General features: G+C 33.1%; 2 protein-coding genes across 2 annotated transcripts in view; both read right to left on the reverse strand.

Moving 5' to 3' along the window:
- Window positions 1-25,920, reverse strand: part of LOC114329174 (collagen alpha-1(XV) chain) — a gene marked incomplete at its 5' end in the record, with an annotated part of 898,386 nt that overhangs the window by 140,951 nt on the left and 731,515 nt on the right. Inside the window, one exon of the mRNA XM_050657117.1 lies at window positions 17,422-17,665. Coding sequence (XP_050513074.1) covers window positions 17,422-17,665 — 244 coding nt within the window. The remainder of the gene's footprint in view (window positions 1-17,421; window positions 17,666-25,920) is intronic.
- On the reverse strand, window positions 18,032-21,905 carry LOC126887814 (uncharacterized). Its single transcript, XM_050655659.1, has 5 exons — window positions 21,575-21,905; window positions 21,044-21,186; window positions 20,840-20,983; window positions 20,634-20,780; window positions 18,032-20,577 (listed from the first exon to the last, which is right to left on the reverse strand). Exons 2-5 carry the CDS (start codon window positions 21,177-21,179, stop codon window positions 18,509-18,511), a joined length of 2,496 nt encoding a protein of 831 aa, XP_050511616.1. The 5' UTR covers window positions 21,180-21,186; window positions 21,575-21,905; the 3' UTR covers window positions 18,032-18,508.

The following is a 25,920-nucleotide window of genomic DNA, read 5'->3' on the forward strand; positions in this document are numbered from 1 at the left end:
AATACCACAGAACTATATAAGGTAGGTGGCGACCACCTAGCAAGTCACATCCACGCGCTCATCAAAGACGTATGGCAAGAAGAGAAAATACCCGACGACTGGAAGAAAAGTATAGTATGCCCGATCTATAAAAAAGGAGACAAATTCCAGTGTAAAAACTACCGTGGAATCTCTCTGTATATAAAGTCCTCACGTATATTATAAACCAGCGGCTTCAACCACTAGCAGAAAATATTATTAGAGAGTATCAGACGGGCTTCCGACGGGGAAGATTGACACTGGATCAAATATTTACAGTCAAACAGATCTTGAGCAAAGCATGGGAACACGATGTTGATGTTTACAACGTGTTTGTAGACTTCAAACAGGCATACGACTCAGTCAAAAGGAACAAACTATACTATATATTCGCTGAATTGGCAATACCACACAAGCTAATAAGACTCATTAAAGCCACAATGTATGAAACTTAGGCATGTGTACGAATACAAAACCACCGGACAGACTTTTTCAACATTTCGCAGGGACTAAAGCAGGGAGATGGGATGGCCCCAACATTGTTTAACCTGGCACTGGAGTATGCGGTTAGGCAAATGCAAACTGAACGAGGAAATCTACTGACCAACCGAACGATTCAACTGGCCGCTTATGCTGATGATATTAATATTATGAGTAGAACATTAACAGGAGCACAGGAAACATATGCAGAGTTAAAAAGACAAACAAATAGGCTAGGTCTGGAAATTAACACAGAAAAAACAAAAATAATTACTCAGACGAGAAGAAATATAGTCCCAGAAAACATTATACATGAAGATGACATTGAGACGGTTGGAAAGTTTACATACCTGGGAGTAGAAATATATACTGACGGATCAGAAGATGGAGAAATACGGAAGAGAATAACGCAGGTAAACAGAGCTTATTTTGCCCTCTCCCATATATTTCGGTCTAAAAGTGTCCACCGAAATACAAAGATGGGAATCTATAAAACCTTAATTCGACCAACAACATGCTATGGCAGTGAAGCCTGGGTCCTGAAAGAAACATCCAAAAACAAACTCGGCACATTCGAAAGGAAAGTACTTAGGAGAATACTAGGACCTGTGAGGGAAAACGGAATCTTCAGAAGTCGATACAACAACGAGCTTTATCAACTTTATAAGGAAACGCCCCTGTCAGACTTCATTAGAATACAAAGATTGCAATGGGCCGGACATGTGATAAGAACGGGGAGAGGATAGGCTACCACAACGAGCACTGAGTGCTAGAATGCAAGGAAAGAGACCGGTTGGGAAGCCACGAAAGTGCTGGGAAGACGCAGTAAACAGCGACGCACAAGCCGTTTTAGGAGTCCGTGTATGGAGAAGAGCAGCCACAGACAGGCAAGGGTGGAGGCAAAAAATAAAGGAGGCCAAGGCCCAATTTGGGCTGTAGTGCCGTAGAAGAAGAAGAAGACCAAAAAGGCATGGAAAGAATATATTAGTGTTTTTAGTAAACATACTTATTATAATTTTTGTGTCTTTGGATTTGTCATCCTTGGGAGTAAGATAATACGTATTTAAAACATTTTTATAATTTTATACTTCACTTCGTCTATTTGTTACCGTGATTTGTCATAATGTCCGAGAAACCGTATAAACAGTGATGTCAGGAGTCGTGGTTCATTGATTCGACTACAGATCGAGAGGTGCCGGGCTCAAATGCGGATAATTGTTGTCCTTGCTTTTTTTAATTTTTGGTTTTTTGAAAAGTGGTAAGTATTAAAATTAATATAATATTTAAGTAAATTAAAAATAAATTGTTTAAAGTATTTTATTTCCTTGAAATCATATAATAGAAGTATAACTCCTTACATGCGTATAAAGTACACACACATTCTTTTTTATATTTATATATTATATTTCTGTTTATCACCAAGTTATGGCCCAAAAATCGTCAATGGTTAAAAATGGCGAAACAGTGGAAAAATTACTTTCTTCTAAAATATTGTTTTAGAATATATTAAATTTTCATTAAAACACTTTTCAGTATATTTTTTATTTATTGGATTACTACCACAAGCAGATATGCTTTCTAGTAGTACATTGGTAACAAAATATCAACACGCAATTTTTCAATAAAGTTAAATCTCGGTCTGCTATCGCACGATATGCATGTAATTTTCACAATCTGTAACCATTTTACTTACAAATTTTCCGTAACAGAAGTAGGTTATTAGCATATAATATAATTTTTTTGTTGGTTCGCTGAGCCTGTCGTAGATAATTAGTAATTAAATGGTTTGTGTGTTTTATTTTGCTTTAGTGCTTATTAATTTAAATTTTGTTATAACTCTTTAGCCAAACAATTTTTTGTAGTGTCAAGACATTTTTCCATTACTTAAATAAAAATTCTATGGAACAATTTGAAAAAAAATCTGTTGAGTTTGATTTTTGATCTGTTTTATAGGTATTTAGCCATGCTGCTTCCAAAATTGTAATTCGTTTTTCTTTACCCTACAATCTAGCATGAATCATAGTCATGGAGTCTGACCTTGTATGTTTATAAAAAGTCTTCAAGAGTAGAGTATTTGAAGGGTTTGAGGAAAACACTACGGTAAAGGCTAATGTAAAGGCAATAGTACAGTTGTAATATGAGTGGAAAAGGAATTGTTAGGAAAACATCTGGTAACAATTCTTCTAGAGACAACGAAACTTCGTGGTGAAATGATAGAGTAAAACGAAGGTTAGCGTACGAACATGCCGAAGATACATGAATGTGCACGGTGTATGTCGCTAGGTACATCGATGTCAAAATAAACTTTAATCATAGATAAGGTATATATAAGTAGGTATGACTTTAATTTTCTTATGAGATCGCACATCCAAGGATGTGTCACCCGTTCACCCTCTCTATCTATCATCGCGGTTTACAGCGACGTCGATGCCAAAACAAAATAGTTTGTTTTACCTCGCGATCGAGCTGCTGATCGCGTGGTATATTAAATTTTATTGGTGGTTTTTAAACCACGTGACATTCGCGGGAGATACGGCTGGTGTATTGATTCATTTCTTGTTGTAATCAGGTTGCGACAAGTTTTGGTTATATGGAAACCGCAAACAACACCGAAAGGAAGGTATCTTATGTTCTGCCCGTCATTGATGTAAACCTCGACCGCGATCGTGACCTACACCGCGCTTATCCATGTATCTTCGGCATGTTCGTACCATTAGGGAGAAGAAAGATGCCAGAAGGAGGTTTGGCACGTCTAAAAGAGAGGAAGATAAGGATACCTACAAGGTAGTAGCAAAGCGCTTTGTAGCTACTGCTAAGGAGAAATCGTCTGCTAAGCTATATGAAGAGTTGAAAATACCCGAGGAGGTATGCCCACCCACGTATGCCCGCCTACAAACCATCCTGAAAGGAAAAATATTTGGTAAGCGAGGTCCAGGAAGAAGAAAACATTGTGGTTAAAGAACCTCAGAATCTGGTTCAACACAACATTTGATGATCATCAATATTCGTCACGGATTGTCACACCAACAAGATGAAGTAGAAATTGCCATAGGACCTAGGATAGCTATGGTGCACAGAACTGAATTCTGGGCAGTTAAAAGGAAAGAGGAACAACGAATGAATATTATGGAAATGAGAAAGCTTAGATGGATAGGTGCTCCGATGAGGCTGAGTTAAAGCCGAAATACGTATAAACATATATAGGGCAGTCAATAAGGGTATTTGTCTCCGAATTCCATCCTACTAAATCGATTTTCTTGATACTTTCACAATAAGTAGGGAATAGCTCATGAAACAAAGTCTACCCTATGCCGATGTGCGCTTTTATCTTGGGGGAGGTTCCCACCCCTTCACGGGAGTGAAAAATGTTTTGGTTAAAATAGTCACGGAAGAGGCTAGACAACCTAATTTTAAGCAAAAATTGTTCTATAATTTTATTTTTTGACAACTCAATATATTTGGAGTTATTTGTGGTTGAAATTTGGCCATTTTCATTCAAAAATGACACCTTTTCGGACGGATTTTTGTGAATACCTTAAACACTATGCATCTAACAAAAAAACTATATAAAATATTTCTGTAGGTTATAAAAAAACAAAGAGATTCGTTCCTTCATAAATCTTCTAGTTAAAATATAAAGAGGGATATGGTAGGTACCTAAGAAGAGTTTGTTTTTTGCTGCATGCTCAAATCGGTGTATTCAACTTGAAATAACAGAGAAACGATAAATTTTAGGTGTATAATGATATTTACAACTTCTATAGTACCTACTTGAAAAGACCTTTAAAGTTAGTAATACTAAATGTATGTCGATTACATTCAAACTAAGCGAGATATTCTGCAAAAATTTGATGACTAATGTATTTTAAGAAGAAATGAGAAGTATATTTAACCCCCATCCATCAGAATTTAAATACATAGTTTTCCTTCTACAATACTTTTTACTATAGTGTTATTTATATGTTAAAAAAGTTGGACTGGTTTAAAATGAATGGTTTTTGAAAAAAAAATAAAATCAAATTATAGCATTTTTAAATTTTCTTAAAAATCTTCTTTTTCTCCATGTGACTCGAAAATGATACGAAAAAAAGATACCACACAAAAATGTAGGGGTTTTTCAGATAAAAATTTCCGTTTTATGTTTCATTACTGTATCTCTTATCATTTTAAGTTACATGGAGAAAAAGGAAGATTTTTAAGAAAATTTAAAAATGCTCTCTATAATTTGATATTTTTTTTCACCCCGTAAATTTTAAACCCGTCCAACTTTCTGAACATAGAAATAACACTATAGTAAAAGGTACTGTAGAAGGAAAACGATGCATTTACATTTTGGTGGATGGGGGTTAAAATTATTTCTCATTTTTTCTTAAAACACATTAGTTATCAATTTTGTTTGCAGCATATCTCGCTTAGTTTTAATGTAATGGACCTTTAATATAGCTCATTTTAAAGGTATTTTCAAGCATTACAAAAGGTATTGGTGGCATTATACACCTAACATCCACCGTATCTCTGTTATTTCAAGTTGAATACACCAATTTGAGAATGTACCAAAAAACAAACTATTTTCACCTACCATATCTCTTTTTGTATTATAACTAGAAGAGTTATGGAGACAAGTGTCTCTTTGTTTTTTATAACTTACAAAAATGTTAAATATAGTTTTTTTAGTTAGATGCATAGTGTTTAAGGTATTCGCAAAAAACTTTCGAAAAGGTATTACGTTTCAATGAAAATGGCCAATTTTCAACTACCAATAACTCAAAAAGTATTGAGTTTTCAAAAAAAATAATACAACAGTTTTTGCTTAGAATTAGGTTCTTTAGCGAATTCCGTGATAATTTTAACCAAAAATATTTCCACCCCTCAGAAGGGGTGGGAACCACCCCCATGATAAAAGCACATATCAGCATGGGGTAGACTTTGAATTAGGAGATAAGTACAGGCTATTCCCAAAATTTCATTAAAATCCATACAGTAGGATTATAATTCGGAGGTAATATCCTATTCTTGCTCCCACTGACTGGCGTAATAGTAGACGCGCTGTTCTGTAATAAAATCTGAATCATCGTTACTTTCATTTTATTTGTATTCACTTTTGTTTGCATAAAATGTCTTACTTAGTTCGCTAAAGATTGTTATCACGGTGAACGACAGGTAGTGGATGCAATTATAGATCCCCTTGTCGAGTAATTATTCATCACTCTGCTTTGCTTTATATTTACATCTTAAAAGGCATCAGTGGATAACAATTCGAATTTTAGTTCCTGCCTCTTTTGACTATCAATTTTATTTGTTTGACGACTTGTATTGATGTAAATTTTTCAAAATGAATTTTTTTTACTATTATTATTATCAACTTTTTTGTAATAATATATTTATCGAAAGTAAATCAGTAGGAATGCTAAATCTTTTACATTAACCATCAAATTCTGATCTTAACCTTGCTAAGATTGTTGTATAACATATACAGGGTGTTTCATTAAGAATTGTCCATATCGTAACTGGATCAACCTTAGCACAAAATACGAAGATTCAACCCAAAACACTTAAATAAAATATTCCTCCTTACCGAGATACAGAGTGTTTTATTACGAATGTTCTAAAATGATTTTAGCCCATTGTTAAAGCACCTTTTAATATTTTTTGTTAAAAGTTGACACACAATTTACACATGTTAGGATACTTTAACTAGTGTTAAAAAATAGTTTTCCGCTGTTACTAGAGGCGTGCTGTAGGGATATATACTTCCTTTTCGTCCCTTTCCCCCCTTACAATCTACGCCATTGTCGTAATAATCATTTCAGCATGTTTTTTTTATTCTTCGTTACTTTTTTAAGTAAATATCATCCTTTTGTCTCAATGCGATAGAGTAAGTACTTTTTAAGTTATTTGCGTTTTAACCTTCAGATGACCAAGGAGGATAAATTTGGACCCCAGCGTATGTTGTTCTTTAATAAATTGAAAAGTATTTTCAATTTTTAACTTATTATTTTTTTATTTGACTTTAATATCATTCTGGATATCCTCATATTTTGAAATAAAAAAAATTCCCTATATTTTACGAATAAAAAATATATTTTGAAGTTAATGTTTAGTAAAATACCGTCTATTATGTGGAATTCCAAGTAGTTTTACACTGCGCGTTATCAAAATTTATTTTAGACTGTGGTGCCTGTTATGTACGAATTATGACATTCCTGTCTGCTACAGTTAGTCATTATTATTATTTCCTGGCGTATATTATTACAGTGTCTTAGTATTTTGTGTACATATAAGATATGACCCGCAAATATCTTACTGAGGCTGAGTTACAGGAAATTGTTACTGCTAGCGATTTTTATGATGATATAGAAGATAAAATAGTATCAGAAAACGGGGATGTACTGTTAGATGAAGATTTAAATGCTGAAAAAATTCATTCCAGGTCATTTTTGACCTGGGGTCATTTTTTTACCCCCGTTGGTCATCCGTGTAACAAAAAAAGGTTGGTCATCGGAAGGTTAATATAATGGATTCAATAAGATTATGTATTTTAAACACATAATTGTATGTAGTTTAAAATACGTATGTAGTGTAAAAACGCAAATAACTTGAAAACTACTTACTTTATCGCAATAAGACAACTGACGATATTTATGTAAAAAGTGTCAAGGAATTGAAGAAACATGCTGAAATAATTATTACGATAGTGGCGTAGATTGTGAGGGGCAAAAAGGGGCGAAAATGAAGTATATATCTAAAACTACAGAAAACTATACTACTAAAACTAAACTATATAGAAAACTATCTTTTAAGACTAGTTAAGGTATCTTAACATATGTAAGTAAACTGTGTGTCAAGTTTGAAAAAAAAATATTAAAAGGTGCTTTAACAATGGGCTAAAATCATTTTAGAACATTTATAATAAAACAGTCTGTATCTCGGTAAGGAAGAATATTTTATTTAAGTGTTTTGGGTTAAATCTTCGTATTTTGTGCTAAGGTTCCTTCAGTTACGATATTGACAATTCTTAATGAAACATCCTGTATATCACTACATATCCCTAAAAACCTTTGACCTGAAAATCGTTTCTAAAGCTTTACTTTATTTCTTTTTAAAATATATACACAAAAAGCAATATTAACTTTCTTAAAGTTAAGTTACTGAATCAAGATTTTCCAAGTTTTCTTGTAAATAAGCCCTAAGTAAGTAAAAAAGAAAACTTCCAATAGCTTTGGAGAACTTTTCGATAAGATTTACAATAAATTTTCCAGAACTTCAATAGCATTTACACTCCGGGCAAGAACTATTAACCGCTCGAGAAGTAGTATACATATTTTATACATGTTTCTAACGTATGAAATCGCTGTTAAAACATATAAAAAGGGACAAAAAGCTATAAAAGTTTTTTGCTGTTATTGAAGACATAAGTGGATAAAGGTCATATGTCACAATTGTTGGGAAAATGGTTTTATTAGGTTTTTGTTCTTCTAATATGTTGTTTTACCTTTTAAAATTTTAAAATAACCTATTTTTAGTTAAATAAAAATAAGGTATTAAAGCAATATATCCCACTATATTTTCGAATTCTAGTGGATAAAGGTGTTATGTCCAAAATTGCATTTGGACATAATACCTTTATCCATGTAAAATGTGTAAATATGGAGAATTTTTTCTACTACTTTGAAGATATGCTGACGAACCTCTATTTATGTAAAAAGCAAACAAACACTTCAAATCAAAAGGTTAATTTTCGTGTTACGTAAAATGGATAAGAGTGGACGAATTTGGCTTCTATCTCTATAGGACATAGATACCTTAATGACTACATGTCATTTCAGCAAGTGGATTTAAGAAAAAAAAAGGACAGCACATCTGACCACAACTGAATATAGACCAAGAAGACTGGAAAATAAAACCAGTAGTGTGAGTTTGGAAAAACTGGGAAATTTAAGAAACCGAATAAAATTTGTTCCGGAAGAGTATAGATGGTTTTATAAAAACGCGATAGAGGAAAATAAAAAAATCCCAAAAAGAAAAGAATAACCTACTAAAAAATATGTTTTTATTAATTTTAGTTTGTATTGCAATTTTTTTGACAATAAATGCCCATTTTTGATACTTAACTCTTTTATCCACTTAACGCTAACATTTTTTAATTATTTTTACTATCTGGATAAAGGTAATATGTCCACAAAATTTAAAATATTAGTCTTAAAATAACTTTTTTTAAATTCAATTTAAAGTGTGAAAAAAGTACCTTTGAATACCTGTTTAAAAAAGTGTAGCAATGCAAATTGACAAAATAAATAACTAACTTGGAATAAAAGACACTAAAATGCTCATTACCCAAAAACATTATTTTGTGACATATGACCTTTATCCACTTATATCTTCAAGTGTCACAAAAATTCAAGAATCTGAATTATTATTTCTAATTTTATTTTATTCAGGATTGCCGCATCATCATCATTCTCTTTGCCTTATCCCTATGCGGGGTCGGCTTCCCTAATTGCATTTCTCCACACAATTCTGTCTTGGGTCATATCAATGTTAATCCCCTTTACCAACATGTCCTGCCTTATCGCCTCCCCCCAGGTCTTCTTTGGTCTTCCTCTCCTACTCCTTCCAGGAATCTGCACTTCAGCTATTCTTCGTATTGGGTGATTAACGTCTCGACGTTGAACATGACCGAACCATCTTAACCTATGCTCTCTCATTTTTGCATCAATTGGTGCCACACCTAGACTTCCCCTAATATACTCATTTCTAATTTTATCCTTCTTTGTCACTCCACTCATCCATCTAAGCATTCTCATTTCCGCCACATGCATTCGTTGTTCCTCTTTCTTTTTCACTGCCCAACATTCAGTTCCGTACATCATAGCCGGTCTTATGGCTGTTTTATAGAATTTTCCCTTCAGCTTCATTGGAATTTTTCTGTCACACAACACACCACTCGCTTCTTTCCACTTCATCCATCCAGCCCTAATTCTACTGCATGCATCTCCATCTATTTCTCCATTACTCTGTAATACCGATCCTAGGTACTTAAAACTATTGCTTTTCACAATCATTTCACCATCCAAAGACACCATTTTATTTGTAGTAGCTCCATCTTTAAATGAACATTCCAAATACTCTGTTTTTGTCCTACTAAGTTTTAAACCTTTTTCCTCCAGAGCTTGTCTCCACTGTTCCAGTTTTTGTTCTAAGTCTCTTTCACTATTTCCTACTAACACAACATCATCAGCATACATTAAGCACCACGGAATGTTACCCTGTAGTTTCGCTGTTATCTGGTCCAAAACTAATGAGAATAAATACGGACTAAGCACAGAGCCTTGGTGCAATCCTACTTTCACATGAAATTTATCAGTCTCTCCCACACCTGTCCTAACACTAGTCGTTACTCCCTCATACATATCCCTCACAATCTTTACATATTCACCAGGGACTCCTTTCTTATTGAGTGCCCACCACAGAATCTCTCGAGGAACTCTATCATATGCTTTCTCAAGATCAATGAATACCATATGAGCGTTTGTTTCTTTACTCCTGTATTTTTCCATCAACTGCCTTATAATGAAAATTGCATCTGTTGTTGATCTACCCTGCATAAAGCCAAATTGATTCTCGGATATTTCGGTCTCTTCACGTATCCGTCTGTCAATTACTCTTTCCCATATTTTCATGGTGTGGCTAAGCAGTTTTATAGCCCTGTAGTTTGTACATTGTTGTATATCTCCCTTGTTTTTGTAAACAGGTACCAGTATACTGCTTCTCCATTCGTCTGGCATTTGTCCGACTTCCATAATTCTATTAAATAGACCTGCTAGCCACCTTGTTCCTGTCTCTCCCAATGCTCTCCATACTTCCCCAGGAATATCATCTGGTCCTACCGCTTTTCCTTTCTTTATTTTTTGAAGCGCTTGAGCCACTTCCTCGTTGGTTATTTTGGTGACCATTGCTGCTACTGTCTCCGTTGACTCTACAGGCTGTCTGTCAAATTCTTCATTTAATAAGCTGTCAAAGTACTTTCTCCATCTCTTTTTGACTTCCCTTTCGTGAACTAGTATTTTATTATTTTCATCACGGATACATCTAATCTTAAAATCTTTTGCTTTCCTTGCTCTCTGTTTGGCTATTTTATATATCTTCGTTTCGCCTTCCCTGGTATCAATTTGATCATATAGGTTTGAATACGCTTCTGCTTTGGCTTTTGCTACTGCTACTTTCGCTTCCTTTTTCGCCACCATATAGTTTTGAAGATCTGTGTCGGATCTGGTTTCTTGCCGTTTTTTATATAATTTTCTCTTCTCTTTTATTTTTCCTTGTACTTCGTTTGACCACCACCAAGTCTCTTTATCCTCAAACTTTTTTCCTGACGTTTTCCCAAGTATTTCAGGATTGCCGCATGAGATATAAATAAAAGTTTAGCGATTTAAGATCTGTTCCTGGATTTTAAACAGGCACTTGATAGACTATATAGGGTTAGACTGTGGATAGGGATGCAGGAACTTGATTTTCCAAAAAAACTGGTCAATTTGATACGGATGTGTATGGAACTGTTACGATTTAGCATTAGCTTAAGAATTTCTGATCTGGTGTATCAAGTGTCATCAGGTGTATTATGCACCCGTCTTTATTAAAATGGACCAAAGTTTTATCCAGCGTACACCAAGATGTTACTTGAATGTGTTTAGTGACAATGTACGATAGTTTTCACATCAGGAAGTAGCTCCTTTTTTGTGTAGTGGAACATAAATTTTGGTGCACTAATCAGATGGCCATAATCCCTTATTCCAAATAGCGACACATATTAGTATGATAAGATTGATCCAAAAGATGGCATAACCCAGACATCCAAAGTGAAAGTTCTCCTCCACCACCAAATTGTTCTATATGGTCCACATAATGTTCAGAAAAAAGTCACACCATTTTGAGCGTCGTGTTTGGGGGAGGGGGGGGGGAAGAAGGAGGAGATATCGGTAAATTCGTAGTTTTTTTTGCGTTTTTCAAAACTATGCGGTTTAGCATGAACAACCTTCTATACAAAAATGTTCTACATTAAATTTGAAATAAAAAAGGTCCAATGCATAATCCTTCTAAAATGAACGGTTCGAAAGTTACAGAGGTAGTATGGTATAATTGGTCCAAAAAAGGCCTAACCCAGACATCAAAAATAAAAGTTTTCCTCCAACACCAAATTGTTCTACATGGTCCACATATGGTTCAGTAAAAAGTTACACCATTTTGAGCGTCCGGTTTGGGGGGGGGGAGATGGGGAGGAGTCGGTAAATTAGTAGTATTTTTTACGTTTTTCGTCAATGTTTCTAAAACTATGCTTACCGTAAACAATATTCTATTCAAAAATGTTCTACATAAAATTTAAAACAAAAAAAGTCCGATACATAATCGTTATAAAATCAACGGTTCCAGAGTTACGGAGAATGAAAAGTGGAGGTTTTCGATACTTTTTATATTTTTTGGGCAATTGATGATGATTTTGGGTGGTGAGGTTGACGTTTCTTCAAGGGCTTATCACTAACATACCATCCTCCACTGAAATATCAAATTTGATTTATATAACCCAATCCTGTTAAAGAAAATCAGCAGGAAATTGCCCAAAAAATATAAAATGTATCGAAAACCTCCACTTTTCACCCGCCGCGCGCCGTAACTTTGAAACCGTTGATTTTATAACAATTATGTATTGGACCTTTTTTGTTTTATATTTTATGTAGAACATTTATGTATAAAAAATTGTTTACGCTAAAGTATAGTTTTAGAAATATTGACGAAAAACGTAAAAAACTACTAATTTACCGATTTCTCCCCCATCTCCCCCCCAAACCGGACGCTCAAAATGTTGTAACTTTTTACTGAACAATATGTGGACCATATAGAACAATTTGGTGTTGAAGAAAAACTTTTACTTTGGATGTTTAGGTTAGGCCTTTTTTTGGACCAATTATACTTTACTATCTCCGTAACTTTGACACCGTTCATTTTAGGAGGATTATGCATATGGCCTTTTTTATTTCAAATTTAGTGTAGAACATTTTTGTATAGACGGTTGTTTATGCTAAATCGTATAGTTTTAGAAATATTGACGAAAAACCTAAAAAACTACGAATTTACCGATTTCTCCCCCTCACTTCACTAAACCCGACGCTCAAAATGGTGTGACTTTTTTCTGAACATTATGTGGACCATATAGAACAATTTGTTGTTGGAGGATAACTTTCACTTTGGATGTCTGGGTTTGGGTCTAGTTATACCATACTATATGTGCCAATGCGTCAAATCCTAGGGAATTATTTCTCTGTAGTAATTTAATTGCATTTTTTACTTCAGAGAGCAAGATAGTAGGTTCTCACTAGGGTAGTCGGAGGGCCATAGATTTTGTGCTGTAGTCTTTTTATTTCTATATAACATCTATTTATCTATTTATCTAATCGGACCTGAACATCCATCCTTAGACATAGGCCTTATCTTCTTTCTTTCACGCCCTTCTATCTTGAACATTTTGCATCCATTTTGACCCTTAGGTAATCGTTTTTTCAGGTAATCTGACCATCGCATTATTTTGTGGCCTTCCTCTTTATTTCGTTTTATCCTTCTGCCTTAGGGCATGTTTGGCGAACTTCCGATTAATCTTTGCTACTTGGGTTGATACATTTCTTTCGTTTTGTTACGTTTCACTCTGTTTCTTTTACAAACAAGAAACTACTACGTACACAATTATTTTGACATAATTATATAAAAAATAGGGCTTGAATTTAGTATATATTTATATATTTAAAAAGTCCTTAATGCAATAATTGTACCACGTCTCCAGTTACAGCTACATTCATACACACATGCCGTTTCAGATTAGAAATTTTTAGCAAGTGGTGTACTATCTAATAATATCTCGTCGCAATTCCCGACTCACAAACATACGGTCCTTTTTTTCCACTTTCAGAGAACGGTGCAGTGAAATTCTGTATACCCGTGCATATATTAGTTTAACTCTGTTAGGGAAAAGAGGTTAAGTACTCTATTTAATCGACACAGCCTCTTAATTTAATGAGAAGTTTTTATGAATTGAGGGAATGAATATACCTGCCATACAAATAGGCGAAGCATGGAATAAAAATATATAAATAACCTTCTCATTAATAAAAAAAATAACCTTCTATTCCGACAATATATTACAGTTTACACTTGAAAAATACCATACTTTGCACTCTTAACTTAGAGCAAAGCCGTTGAAATTAAAGCAGACGATTGCATTTCTTTTCAATTCGTGTTCTACCATTATTCTACACGTGTTTCCAGATTTCACCTCTCGTCAGAAACACTTGAAGGGTGTCGGGAGAAAATCATGGATGTCACCAATTGGGTGATATTTAGGTAAATACGTCATTCTCTAGATTTTAACGAATACTATCACATCATTCCTTCAAATAGGTAGAAAACATCGAATGTTCAGAGATTTTAAGCCTTTTAAATTGACCATGTCGGGAGAAAACGATATTTGTCCACGCGTAATTGGGTGAAAACAATGATTGTCACCCAAGCAATATCACTTGCCACGTGCGTGTTGGCACGCTGCGTAGTAAAATGTATATTTTTCGGTTGATTTGTTATACACACGTGTTTAGATAGGTTAGTCGTTGCTTTGTTAACAAATTATAACAACAGAGCAGCAGATTGTTTTATAACTGCGAAAACTGTACAGTATTGTTTAGTGTGAGTTCAATATAATATTATCTCATAATGGCTAATAGTGAAAAGAGTGATGGAAAAAAGAAAAAAAAAAAGGGAACGATATACGAGGTTATGAAGAAAATAATTAAAAAATACGATTTTTTAACTAAAATGTTTTATTTTGTTTTAGATGAAAAGCAGAGAACAAAAAAGCAAAAACAAAACAGGAATAATCCTGTGACTAAACGCCTGTACTTGGTGACATCCATTGTTTTCTTCTTTAAAAAATGGACATTACGCGACTAATTTTTTATTTTCTTGAAAACAATTTAACTCTTATGCTTTGTTTACATTAGTTTATATTATCAATACATTTTTCTATCATTACGTTTATCTTTAATACCTCCCAACACATTTTTTTTTGTCGTAAATAGTCTTATAACTTTAAAATTCGTTTTTCTCAAAATCATTTCTTGGTGACATCCATGATTTTCTCCCGACACCCTTCACTTGTGGTATCATAAACTGAATAAAATAAAATAAAATAAAAATAAAAAAATAAAAATAAAAACGTTTATTGCCCTAATAAAATGTACATGTCACAATCTTAAGATATTTCATTTCTTCTTCTAGATGTTCCGCAGTTGCACCATCTCCTTTGGTCTTCATCCTCTCACACAACAAGAGAAGAACCAACACCGAGAGGATGAAGACCAAAGGAGATGGTGCAACTGCGGAACATCTAGAAGAAGAAATGAAATATCTTAAGATTGTGACATGTACATTTTATTAGGGCAATAAACGTTTTTATTTTTATTTTTTTATTTTTATTTTATTTTATTTTATTCAGTTTATGATACCACAAGTGAAGGGTGTCGGGAGAAAATCATGGATGTCACCAAGAAATGATTTTGAGAAAAACGAATTTTAAAGTTATAAGACTATTTACGACAAAAAAAAAATGTGTTGGGAGGTATTAAAGATAAACGTAATGATAGAAAAATGTATTGATAATATAAACTAATGTAAACAAAGCATAAGAGTTAAATTGTTTTTAAGAAAATAAAAAATTAGTCGCGTAATGTCCATTTTTTAAAGAAGAAAACAATGGATGTCACCAAGTACAGGCGTTTAGTCACAGGATTATTCCTGTTTTGTTTTTGCTTTTTTGTTCTCTGCTTTTCATCTAAAACAAAATAAAACATTTTAGTTAAAAAATCGTATTTTTTAATTATTTTCTTCATAACCTCGTATATCCTTCCCTTTTTTTTTCTTTTTTCCATCACTCTTTTCACTATTAGCCATTATGAGATAATATTATATTGAACTCACACTAAACAATACTGTACAGTTTTCGCAGTTATAAAACAATCTGCTGCTCTGTTGTTATAATTTGTTAACAAAGCAACGACTAACCTATCTAAACACGTGTGTATAACAAATCAACCGAAAAATATACATTTTACTACGCAGCGTGCCGACGCACGTGGCAAGTGATATTGCTTGGGTGACAATCATTGTTTTCACCCAATTACGCGTGGACAAATATCGTTTTCTCCCGACATGGTCAATTTAAAAGGCTTAAAATCTCTGAACATTCGATGTTTTCTACCTATTTGAAGGAATGATGTGATAGTATTCGTTAAAATCTAGAGAATGACGTATTTACCTAAATATCACAATGTAATGCAGTCTATATGATCGTTATAGTAACATATCATGCCTGAGTATGCTAGTAGCGACCTCTATATGAAACAACAAGAATTTAGTAGACTTCTCTTCGATGGCGAATTATAAGTAAAGCACTGAGATTTTAATTTGAATTAAGAAGGACTATGGTTGGTAATTGTTCTTTTTTTCATTTTTCTATGCCAAAAATTCAAATTGAAAGGCACACTTGAAGCGAATTTTGAAAATTTAATTATCGAAATTTTACCGCATTCTCAGAAAAATCATTGCGACATCATTATCATTGATGGATCCGACCGTTACTTGATGGAAGTTTATGGCCTAGTTAAAAATCTTTTAGACCATAATATTACAAATCCAATCATTTAATTTGAAATTTTACACCTTCTTGAAATTTGTGTAAATCAAGGCTACTTTGAATTTAATAATCAAATATACACAAACAACAGGACATACGTGCAGGACTTATTATGGGCAATCCTCTAAGCCCATTGTTATCAGATATTTTTATGAACCAGCTTGAAACAACAATTTCAAAACATCCCGTATTCAAACAGTTCTTATATTGGTGGAGATACGTGGATGATACACTAGTATGCTTTACAGGAACTAACAGGTAACTTGACCAATTTTTATCATACATTAATTCACTCCATAATAATATTGAGTTTACAATAGAAACAGAACAGAATAAGTCCATAAACTTTCTAGATGTAAAAATTACCAGACTGCACAACAAACATGAGTTCTTCGTATTTCATAAACCTACCCATACTGACACAACTATACACAATTCATCTTCCCATCCTATACAACATAAATTAGCAACCTAACATAGCATGATACATAGACTGACAGAAATTCCCATGTCAAAACCAAAAGACTCCAAAAAAATTGAACATTCCGTATCTGGGAAACGAAGCGTTTGCGGACATATGATTATTAAGCAACCTGTCATTATTTTCATGTGTAAAATTACCCCTTAAAGTTTGCCGCACTTATTTAAAAAAACCCTGTACTGATGACGAACATGGCCAGTTGTTAATGTACCTAACTTTTTTATTATCCAACATATGCGAATGAATCGAAAGACAAAATGTTAAGAAAACCTGAGGCTATGGTTAGGTTTTAATTTCAGTATTTTATAAGTGCCAGAATAGTCCACAAGATGATGCGAACTTTGAGAAAAAGACAACAGTTTGATTCGTACACACGGTATATAATGCCAGTTTGACTCTATAGCAACAATATTATTACCGCGATATTGTCAATGAATAAGGCTATAACGTGGTAAAAAAATCACTTAAATCGAACAACAGGCTTAGGAAATTCGAAACTTCATAAATGACCAAATTTTTAGTGGATCGGTTTTTTTACACCTGAGTGTATTTTAAGTGAACTTTTAAATGCGAAATAATTATGACTTGGTCATTTTAAATAAAAACATTATTAAAACTTAAACGCCAAGAGTCTCATTTCTACCCTCTGCACAATTTTTTGCGTTAATGAACAGCCACTTAATATTAAATATCTCTAACCACATATACATACCTGGTCGGCTGTAGTGAGCAGTTTCTCCGTAAGCGGGGCTGCCCGGCTCGCCTTTGGGGCCTGTTATAGACAATCCTGGCATCCCCGAAGGACCTGGAGGACCGGGGGGCCCTGGAGGTCCTGGCACTGGAATGTACCTCGTCGTTTCGTCTGATGATCGCGGTCCCGGTGGACCCGGAAGGCCCGGCGTGCCATCCTTACCTGCCGGACCCAGGTCACCCTTATCGCCCTTGTCGCCCTTGTGCTGGAAAAATATCAAACGGGTTAATTTAATAACTCGGCATCGTGTGTATACAGAGTGATAATGATTGTGTGGAGAGGGAAACAATAAGCCCTCTAAATGTATGTCTTAAGCAAATAATAATTATTCTTTAAGGGGAATAAGATTCTTCAGCTACTCTTATCTAGGCATATTTACTATTTTTCTTTAACATTGTCTTTTATTCTATTGGAATATGTATTTTCATTGCATCTCCTTCTAGGTCAATTGGTGCCATATCTCGGGCTATTTCATTCTAATTTCATTCTAGACGATGATAAAAAGCGATGAAGGATGTTTAGGCTGAGTAGAATGTAAAATTCTCAGACATATCGCTACCTTCCGGAAAGACCGACACAACTGGATTATTGCCACTTTTCAGTAGAGCCGATTAAAGAATCCAGAATTTTATTTTTTTTGTTTTTTGTATATTTTTTAACAATGGTATAAAAGTTTAATTATTATTGGAAAAGAACATATATTATGTGTATTTCACTAATTGTATCATTTTTAGTTTATAAGGATTGGCAGGATAATAGCTAAATGTGACGGTCTTTCCCAAAAAATATTATGTTCTTTTTAAGTTATACCTACTGAAGTAATAAAAATACTTAGTCTATATTTAGTAAAAAACGTTTATTATTTTAAATAAAGTACAAACATATTACTATTACTACTTAAGAAAACTAATAAATCAACCTAAACTTAATTGTAATTCTTACTACGTGAACCAAAAAATAAAGTTAAACAATAATAAAAATCAAACTCATTTAAATGACACAAAAAAAAACTTAAACGGTAAATATATTCGAAAAAAATGTGATCTAATTAAAGGTTTAAATAGAAAGTGTGGTAGAAACTTGGGATTATATTTTTTTCCATTAGTGATATAATTCCCTGCTTCTTTTTATCAGATATTTCAAGTTTCCTATTGTATAATTTTTTAAAGTGTAAATTCTGCAAATTCCAATTTGATCTTCTACAAAGCATATTAATGTTCAAAAAATTATCTTCTGCGTAGGATATTTTACAAAAGAAATTGGCAGGTGTGTCTTTTCTGACCTCAAATACCTTAATATCAGAGATTTTTACGTTTTCCCCATTTGAAGTCTTATAAATTTCTTTCATGCCCATGCTAGCTGTTAAATCTTTAATGTCCAGAAAATCATCATGGCTAAACTCGTGAACCTTGTAAGGTTGGCCTGTTTTTTTCGCTTGTCGGATAAGTGTAATGTACTGTTCTGGTACATAAATAGCTGCAGCCTTTTTGTATCGTGTTATTTGTCGCTCTATTACCGAATGAACGTTATCAGCATCATTTTGAGTGTGGCCTCTTATTAAATATTTATGTGTGATAACGTTTATGTTGCTCAATGTGTGTACAGCAAATGAATATAGACCGAAAAGAAATCTGTTTTTGTTCTGCCCTGTGCAATTATCAGTATAGAAAATAATATCTATCATTTTTGAGTCGTTGATACCTTTTTGATTTATTTCATTTAAAAAATGCCATATACAAGATCCAATCTCATTTGCACCTCTTTTAGCTTCCCCCTCGTGCCAAACGTAACACGACACGTCTTTGTCAGGGAAACTGGCAAAAGTTAAATTATACGTATTCAGTTTCGAAATATAGTAGAAGGAGGATGCATTGCCAGTGGGACATGGTAAGGTAGCTTGCAAATCAAAAGTTACTATGTACTTTCCAGTTTTTTTATCGTTTTCCCTTTCTATTCTTGAAAGATCTTTTTCCTGCAAGTGGGTCTCATACCTGTGTCTTATCAACTCTTTAGCTTGTTCAGAAGCGTTTCGAAACTCTAGGCATAGATCACATTGATCTTTTTTTGGAAAATAAAAATCTATATTAAACTGCTTTGTAAATACATCGTAGTATGTACGGTATGTAGCACATTGTACTTTTTTATTTTCACATAATTCTTTATAATCCCTGTACAATTCGGCTATTGTCCTCGTTCCCTCTATATATTCTTTTTGGGTCCGTGCACGGCAGTAGTGGCTCTCAACCCGGGGTATTGATTGAATGTGAACCATTATTGCTTGCAAAATATCATGGTCCCTAGTTTTGTGTTTTTTGTGTTTTCCTCTTGCTTCGTTTGCAATAATACCGTGAGTTTGTTTTTGCTTTTGTTTTTCACATACTGTTCTTATAGTCCTTGAAGTGATTCCTAAGGTAGACATAAAAAAAGTTTTACAAACACGGTGTTTCCTTTCAAGTACATGAAAATAATACGCATTATTTAGACTGCGTTTAGCAATACTGTACTTTGATTTTGCTACGGGACTCAATGATGATGCAATAAAATCCCTTTGCCTTTGTAGATCTGCTAGGTTCCAATATTCGTTAAAAATTACTAGTCGTTGTTCTTCCATGATTTTTTCCTTACATTTTAGCCTACATTTTTCAGTACAAGGTTGTAACACTTTTTTTGCATCTCTAGTTATTTGTGTTTTTATTTTAGTTCCATCTGCCAGTTTGGCAATTTTTACTGATGTGTAACTTTTTCCACTGTTTCTTAAGCGTCGAGTCACATTTTTTTTCCAGTTGGCCTCATTAAATGTTCTCTTTCTTCCTCTTTGTTTTGTTGAATCATCCTCTTTTTGTTTCTCGAGTAATACTGTTTGATCTTCTTTCCTATTAACCACCAGTTTTGCTGTGTCGTTTTCATCACCCGAATCGGAAGAATCTGACGCGACGTCTGCGCTTACATCATATTCTGGATCAATATCTGATTTTCCTGAGCCAAATGGTTCAGAACTACTGAAGTGGCTGCTAACACTGGATGAACTTAAAACACTGGATGAACTCGAAGAACGGGAACAATCATGATTTGACGGCTGGGTAACAGCAGGTACACTGGACGTTGAAGGATTTGTAACTGAAATGTACATAAAATTGAATAACACAAAAATAAACAAAAATAAAACAATATACCTTGACATTCAACCATCTGATTGTCTTCTATTTCGATGAGATTTGTTTCACATTTTGAAGCGGTTATTACATCTTTCTCATTATGGTTCGATGTCTGAGATACACTAGACGGAAATAAATCGTACTGATTTACGTTATATTCATTATCTGGAAAATATAAAAATATTCTTTAAAGTAGTATTTTAAAGGACACAGGAGTATTTTACCTTGTAATGTGGATAATTCGGTATAAGTTTTTTCTGATGTTTCTCCCATGGTTCTGTTCTCTGTTGTATTTAAAGATGATACTACACATGATTCCAAGATAGCTTGTTGTTCTGCATCAGCTTTATTAACATCTTGGATACATTCTAAAAAATATATTTTTGTGTACAAGGCACAATAGGAATAGAAAATATAAACTACAATACCTTTTAAACTAAGGTGATCTTCTGATTCCTTTAAAAATTTTTGAATTGCCCACATTGGCTTATCAATGTTATGAATTTCTACATTTTTCTTTGTAAGCTTCATTATCAGTGAATTTCTGTTTTGCTTAGTTTCCATTGTATGTCTGAAAGGAAAAAAAAACTTAATTTAAATTCACAAAGTATTTCCAGAAATGCACGCATTTATAACTGAATACGGCCGCCGTAACATTTATTTCTAACAAATGTTAATGTTTATTCAAGAAAGAACGTTCTAACTCGAAATCTGATATTTAGCAGACCTTACATCTAACTCTTTATTTCAGGAAAAAACGTCTCAATCATAATAATTCAAAAATTATAATACAAGAAACCTAAAATATTTTAGTTTTTACAAGCCAAACCGTAATTTTTTAAATTATGATCGTTATCTCTGAAATTACGATACATTAAAATATTCACAATTACCTTGAAGACAGGCGTAACTTAAAATGTGACGATGTTACTTGTAACTTTAAAAAACTATCTACTTACCTTTGCCCAGACAACTGGCACAAATAAAAGATATGACGATATTTCTTGAAATAGTTAATAAACACAGACGACACCTCTTATATCAAGACGTTCTTGACTGAAAAACAAACCGGATCGCTGCAATTACAACGCCGTGACTGAAGTGAGTCAGTCTTGAATGGTAATGGAGGGGAAATTCAGAACAGTGACAATTCGTAACAGTGGCGCCGTGTGATTATTTTTTGGACTATGGTTGTGACGATTTTTTTGGTAATAGATTGAGAAATTCTGTGTTCAAAACTGTAACAAAACGAAAAACAGATATTTCAGAGTTGCGACGGTCTTTCCGGAAAGTAGCGATATTAAAAAAAAGCGTGCTTGAGAACGGATTATGGCGTAGACGCTACAATTTTGAGCTTTACCGCCTTTTGCTAACCTAGTATTATAGGTTCATCAAATAAACAGATGGCGGTGTAGAGCAGGGAGGATCTGTTTTGAGGTGGATGTGACAGGTGGCATTCGGATTTTGGCAGATAAAGTTGATGACTACTTCAATAATTGTAATTAACTTATGCTCCTTCTCAAATATGCCCGGAACATTAATAAAAAATTTAAATATTTAAAAATTTCGAAAAATATCGATTTTTTTCTACTTTCATTGCTTATAACTTTAAAACGATTCATTTTGGAACAAAGTCGTAGGAAAAGAAAATAAACATAATTGAATTTTGTATAATATACAACTGGTTTAAAATATCTTAAATTATTACCCTTTCTGCAAAATAGCAATAAATAGAAAATAAGGGGGCAAAAAAGGCTGTTTTTATTCAATGTTTTTCAACCACTTTGGTTGTACTTAGAACCTTCGTAATTCTTACAACATACGTAAACCGTCCACCAAATTTGATTAAAATCGACCTAATAGATTTTGCATAATAATTTAGCAATCTAAATTTTTTTAAAAAATAAAAATGTATACCATTTTTATTCAGTTGCAATGCGAAGGCAAAACAATCTTGAATACGGAGCGCAGTCCAGTCCCCTGAATCGCGATTTTCGGCTCTTATTGGAGCCTCATCAGAGAGAACGTAGGCACTGTTCTCCATACCCCAATTGACCAGCACCGAGAGCTTTTCCCACCCATTGCAACTGAAGTGAAGGTACTAGGTGACTAGTGTCATCTGGCAGTTGAAAGATGAAGTTAATTTTCAATCCTAATAGTAAAATTAATAATATTGAAAATATTAAAAATATTACTAAAAGATTTTTAAATCGAAAACTTATTGGTACACTTTCCTGGTGACAACCTCCAAGGCTTCTACAATTTGCAAGCACGTGGATGCTGCAGTGAAAGTGTACCAATAAGTTTTCAATTTAAAAATCTTTTAGTAATATTTTTAATATTTTCAATATTATTAATTTTACTATTAGGATTGAAAACAAACTTCAACTTTTTTAAAAAAGTTCAAATTTTTTAAAGCTTTCTGAACAAAAAGTAGACCATTTAGAAGTCTGTTATTTTTTTAACATATAAAGAGGTTCTCTACCTATCTAATACACTTCACAGAATTAAAATCGGATTATTTAAGCGGCCTCATAGTCCGTTCTTTAACGGTAAAATATTGCAAAACCTCTAAATTTTAAAGAACCGCTTGGATTGACATGAAATTTGGCATACACATAGCTAACAAGTCAAAGAAAAAAAGTGATATTGTGCCGATATGTGCTTTTGCCCTGGGGGTGATTTTCACCCCCTCTTAAGGGTGAAAAAATATTCATCCAAAGTAAGTCAGGAAATGGATAAACTGGCTAATTTTAAGTAACTTTTGTTCTAGAGAGTTTTTTCACCAAGTCAATACTATTCGAGTTAATTGACAGTGAATATGTTAATTTTTTCAACAAAATAACCACGCATTTAGACGGTTTTTCGCAAATAACTCAAATAATAAGTATTTTGTCGAAAAAGCATTCTTAGCAAAAATATAGCTCGTAAAAAATTTAAAAAAATGGTGTATATATCACGTCTCTATACCTAGTAGAAGCAGATATAGCTAATGAAAAATAGGTTTATATTCGTCAAATTCCAAATGGAATATTTTACGTGAAATAACCAAAAATGAAGCACATTTCGGGGAAAATTCATTACAACTTATTTACAGTGTTTAAAAAAGCTTCATTTCTGTTTTATAAAAAAATTTCTAGCATCAAAAGTAAACAAGTTACACTCAAAATAAAGTTAGTCCCTTTTTGTTTTGGTAAAAAAATCGAGAAAATCACCCCCTAATTAGTATCTTAAATGAACTTAATGGTTACGACTTCACAAGTTTCTTGACTCGTGTATGTATTGTTTATATGATCTGTCAGTTTCATCTGTTCAAAGTCCTTATTATTGAAAGGGATGTAGTTAAAATGGGTTGAACGAGTCACTGATCACGAATGTATGCAAATTTAGAAACACCAAATCTTAATCAATTTTTGTCTAACAGAAAAACAAAAAAATACATGTTATTCAGAAAACCAATGCTGACCTGTTTGTTTTTCGAGATTTTTGGTATCTCTAACAATTTCTAAGTTATTTTGAAAAAAAGCATATTTTTCAAAATTAAAATTTTTAAAAATTTTACTTTGAAACCAAATTTTTTCAAAAATAAGCACTTTGAATCGATGAAACTTACAGATCATATAAACACCACATAAGTAAAATAATTTGTGGATCGGTAACAATTAATTTCATTTAAGTAATTAGGGGGTGGTCTTCCCGATTTTTTTTTGTCAAAACAAAAGGGACCAACTTTATTTTGAGTGTAACTTGCTTAAATTTAATGATAGAACCTTTTTTTCTAAACAGAAATAAAGTTTTTTTAAAACACTTTAAAAAAGTTAAAATAGGTTTTCCCCAAAAATTGCTTAATTTTTTGGATATTTCACGTCGAAATATTCTATTTGAAATTTGGTGAATAATCTATTTTTCATTGGCTATAACTCTGCTTCTACGAGATCCAGAGACCTAACGCGTACATAATTTTTTTATTTTTTATAGGCTATATTTTTCTAAGAACGTTTTTTTCGACAAAATACTTACTTTTTGAGTTATTTCCGAAAAACCGTCAAAAAATGTGGTTATTTTGTTGAAAAATGAACATATTCACTCGCAAATAACTCGAAAAGTGTTGACTTGGCGAAAAAGCTCTATAGAACAAAAGTTACTTAAAATTAGTCAGCTTACCCATTTCCTGACTTATTTTGGACATATATTTTTTCACCCCCAAGAGGGGGTGAAAGTCACCCCCAGGGCAAAAGCACACATTGGCACAATATCACTTTTTTTCTTTGACATGTAAGCTATACGTATGCCAAATTTCATGTCAATCCAAGCGGTTCTTTAAAATATAGAGCAAAAACCGTGAAATAATGTACTATCAGCACTGTTTTAAAGTTATAAACAATGTTTTGGCTTATAAACAAATACAGTGTGGACGTTTGAGTTGAAACAAATTCATTTTCTTGAGAATGGGCGATTTTCGAGATAAATCCCGAAACAGATCGATTTTTATTTTTACATTATAATTGTTTGGCATAAATATCATACTAGTGACGTCGTCCATCTGGGTGTGATGACGTAATCTAAATATTGGAATTAAGTAAATTCAAATTTTTTTTTAATTCAAACCCTATATAAATAATTATGTTAATGTTTATATTATTGAATACAAAATTACCTTTCTATTGGCCTATCACACGGCACCTATTGTCATTTAAAAAAATCAACGATTACGTCATCACGCCTTGATGGATGACGTCACTAGTATGACATATATACCAAACAATTAGAATTTAAAAATAAAAATCGACCTGTTTCGCGATTTATCTCCAGAGACGCCTATTCTCGAGAAAATAAATTTATGCCAACTGAAACGGCCTCACTCTATCTGTTTACAAGCCAAAAAATTGTATATAATTTTAAAACAGTGCTGAGGCCTCTTAAATAATCCGACTTTAATTCAGTACAGTGTATTAGATAGGTAGAGAACCTCTTTATATGTAAAAAAATTAGCAAACTTCTAAATTGTCTACATTTTCTTCAGAAAGTTTTTAAAGAATTTGAACTTTTTTAAAAAATTTTAGATTGGTGAACGATTTAAGTATGTTGTAAGAATTTTCTAAGCGAATTACGAAAGTTCTAAGTGCAACCAGAGTGGTTGAAAAACATTGAATAAAAACAGGCTTATTTTGCCCCCTTATTTTGTATTTATTGCTATTTTGCAGAAAGGGTAATAATTTAAGACATTTTTAATCAGTCGTTTATTATACAAAATTCAATTATCTTTATTTTATTTCCTTACGACTTTGCTCCAAAATGAATCGTT

The sequence above is a fragment of the Diabrotica virgifera genome, chromosome 7, assembly GCF_917563875.1.
Source record: "Diabrotica virgifera virgifera chromosome 7, PGI_DIABVI_V3a".
Classification (NCBI taxonomy): domain Eukaryota; kingdom Metazoa; phylum Arthropoda; class Insecta; order Coleoptera; family Chrysomelidae; genus Diabrotica; species Diabrotica virgifera.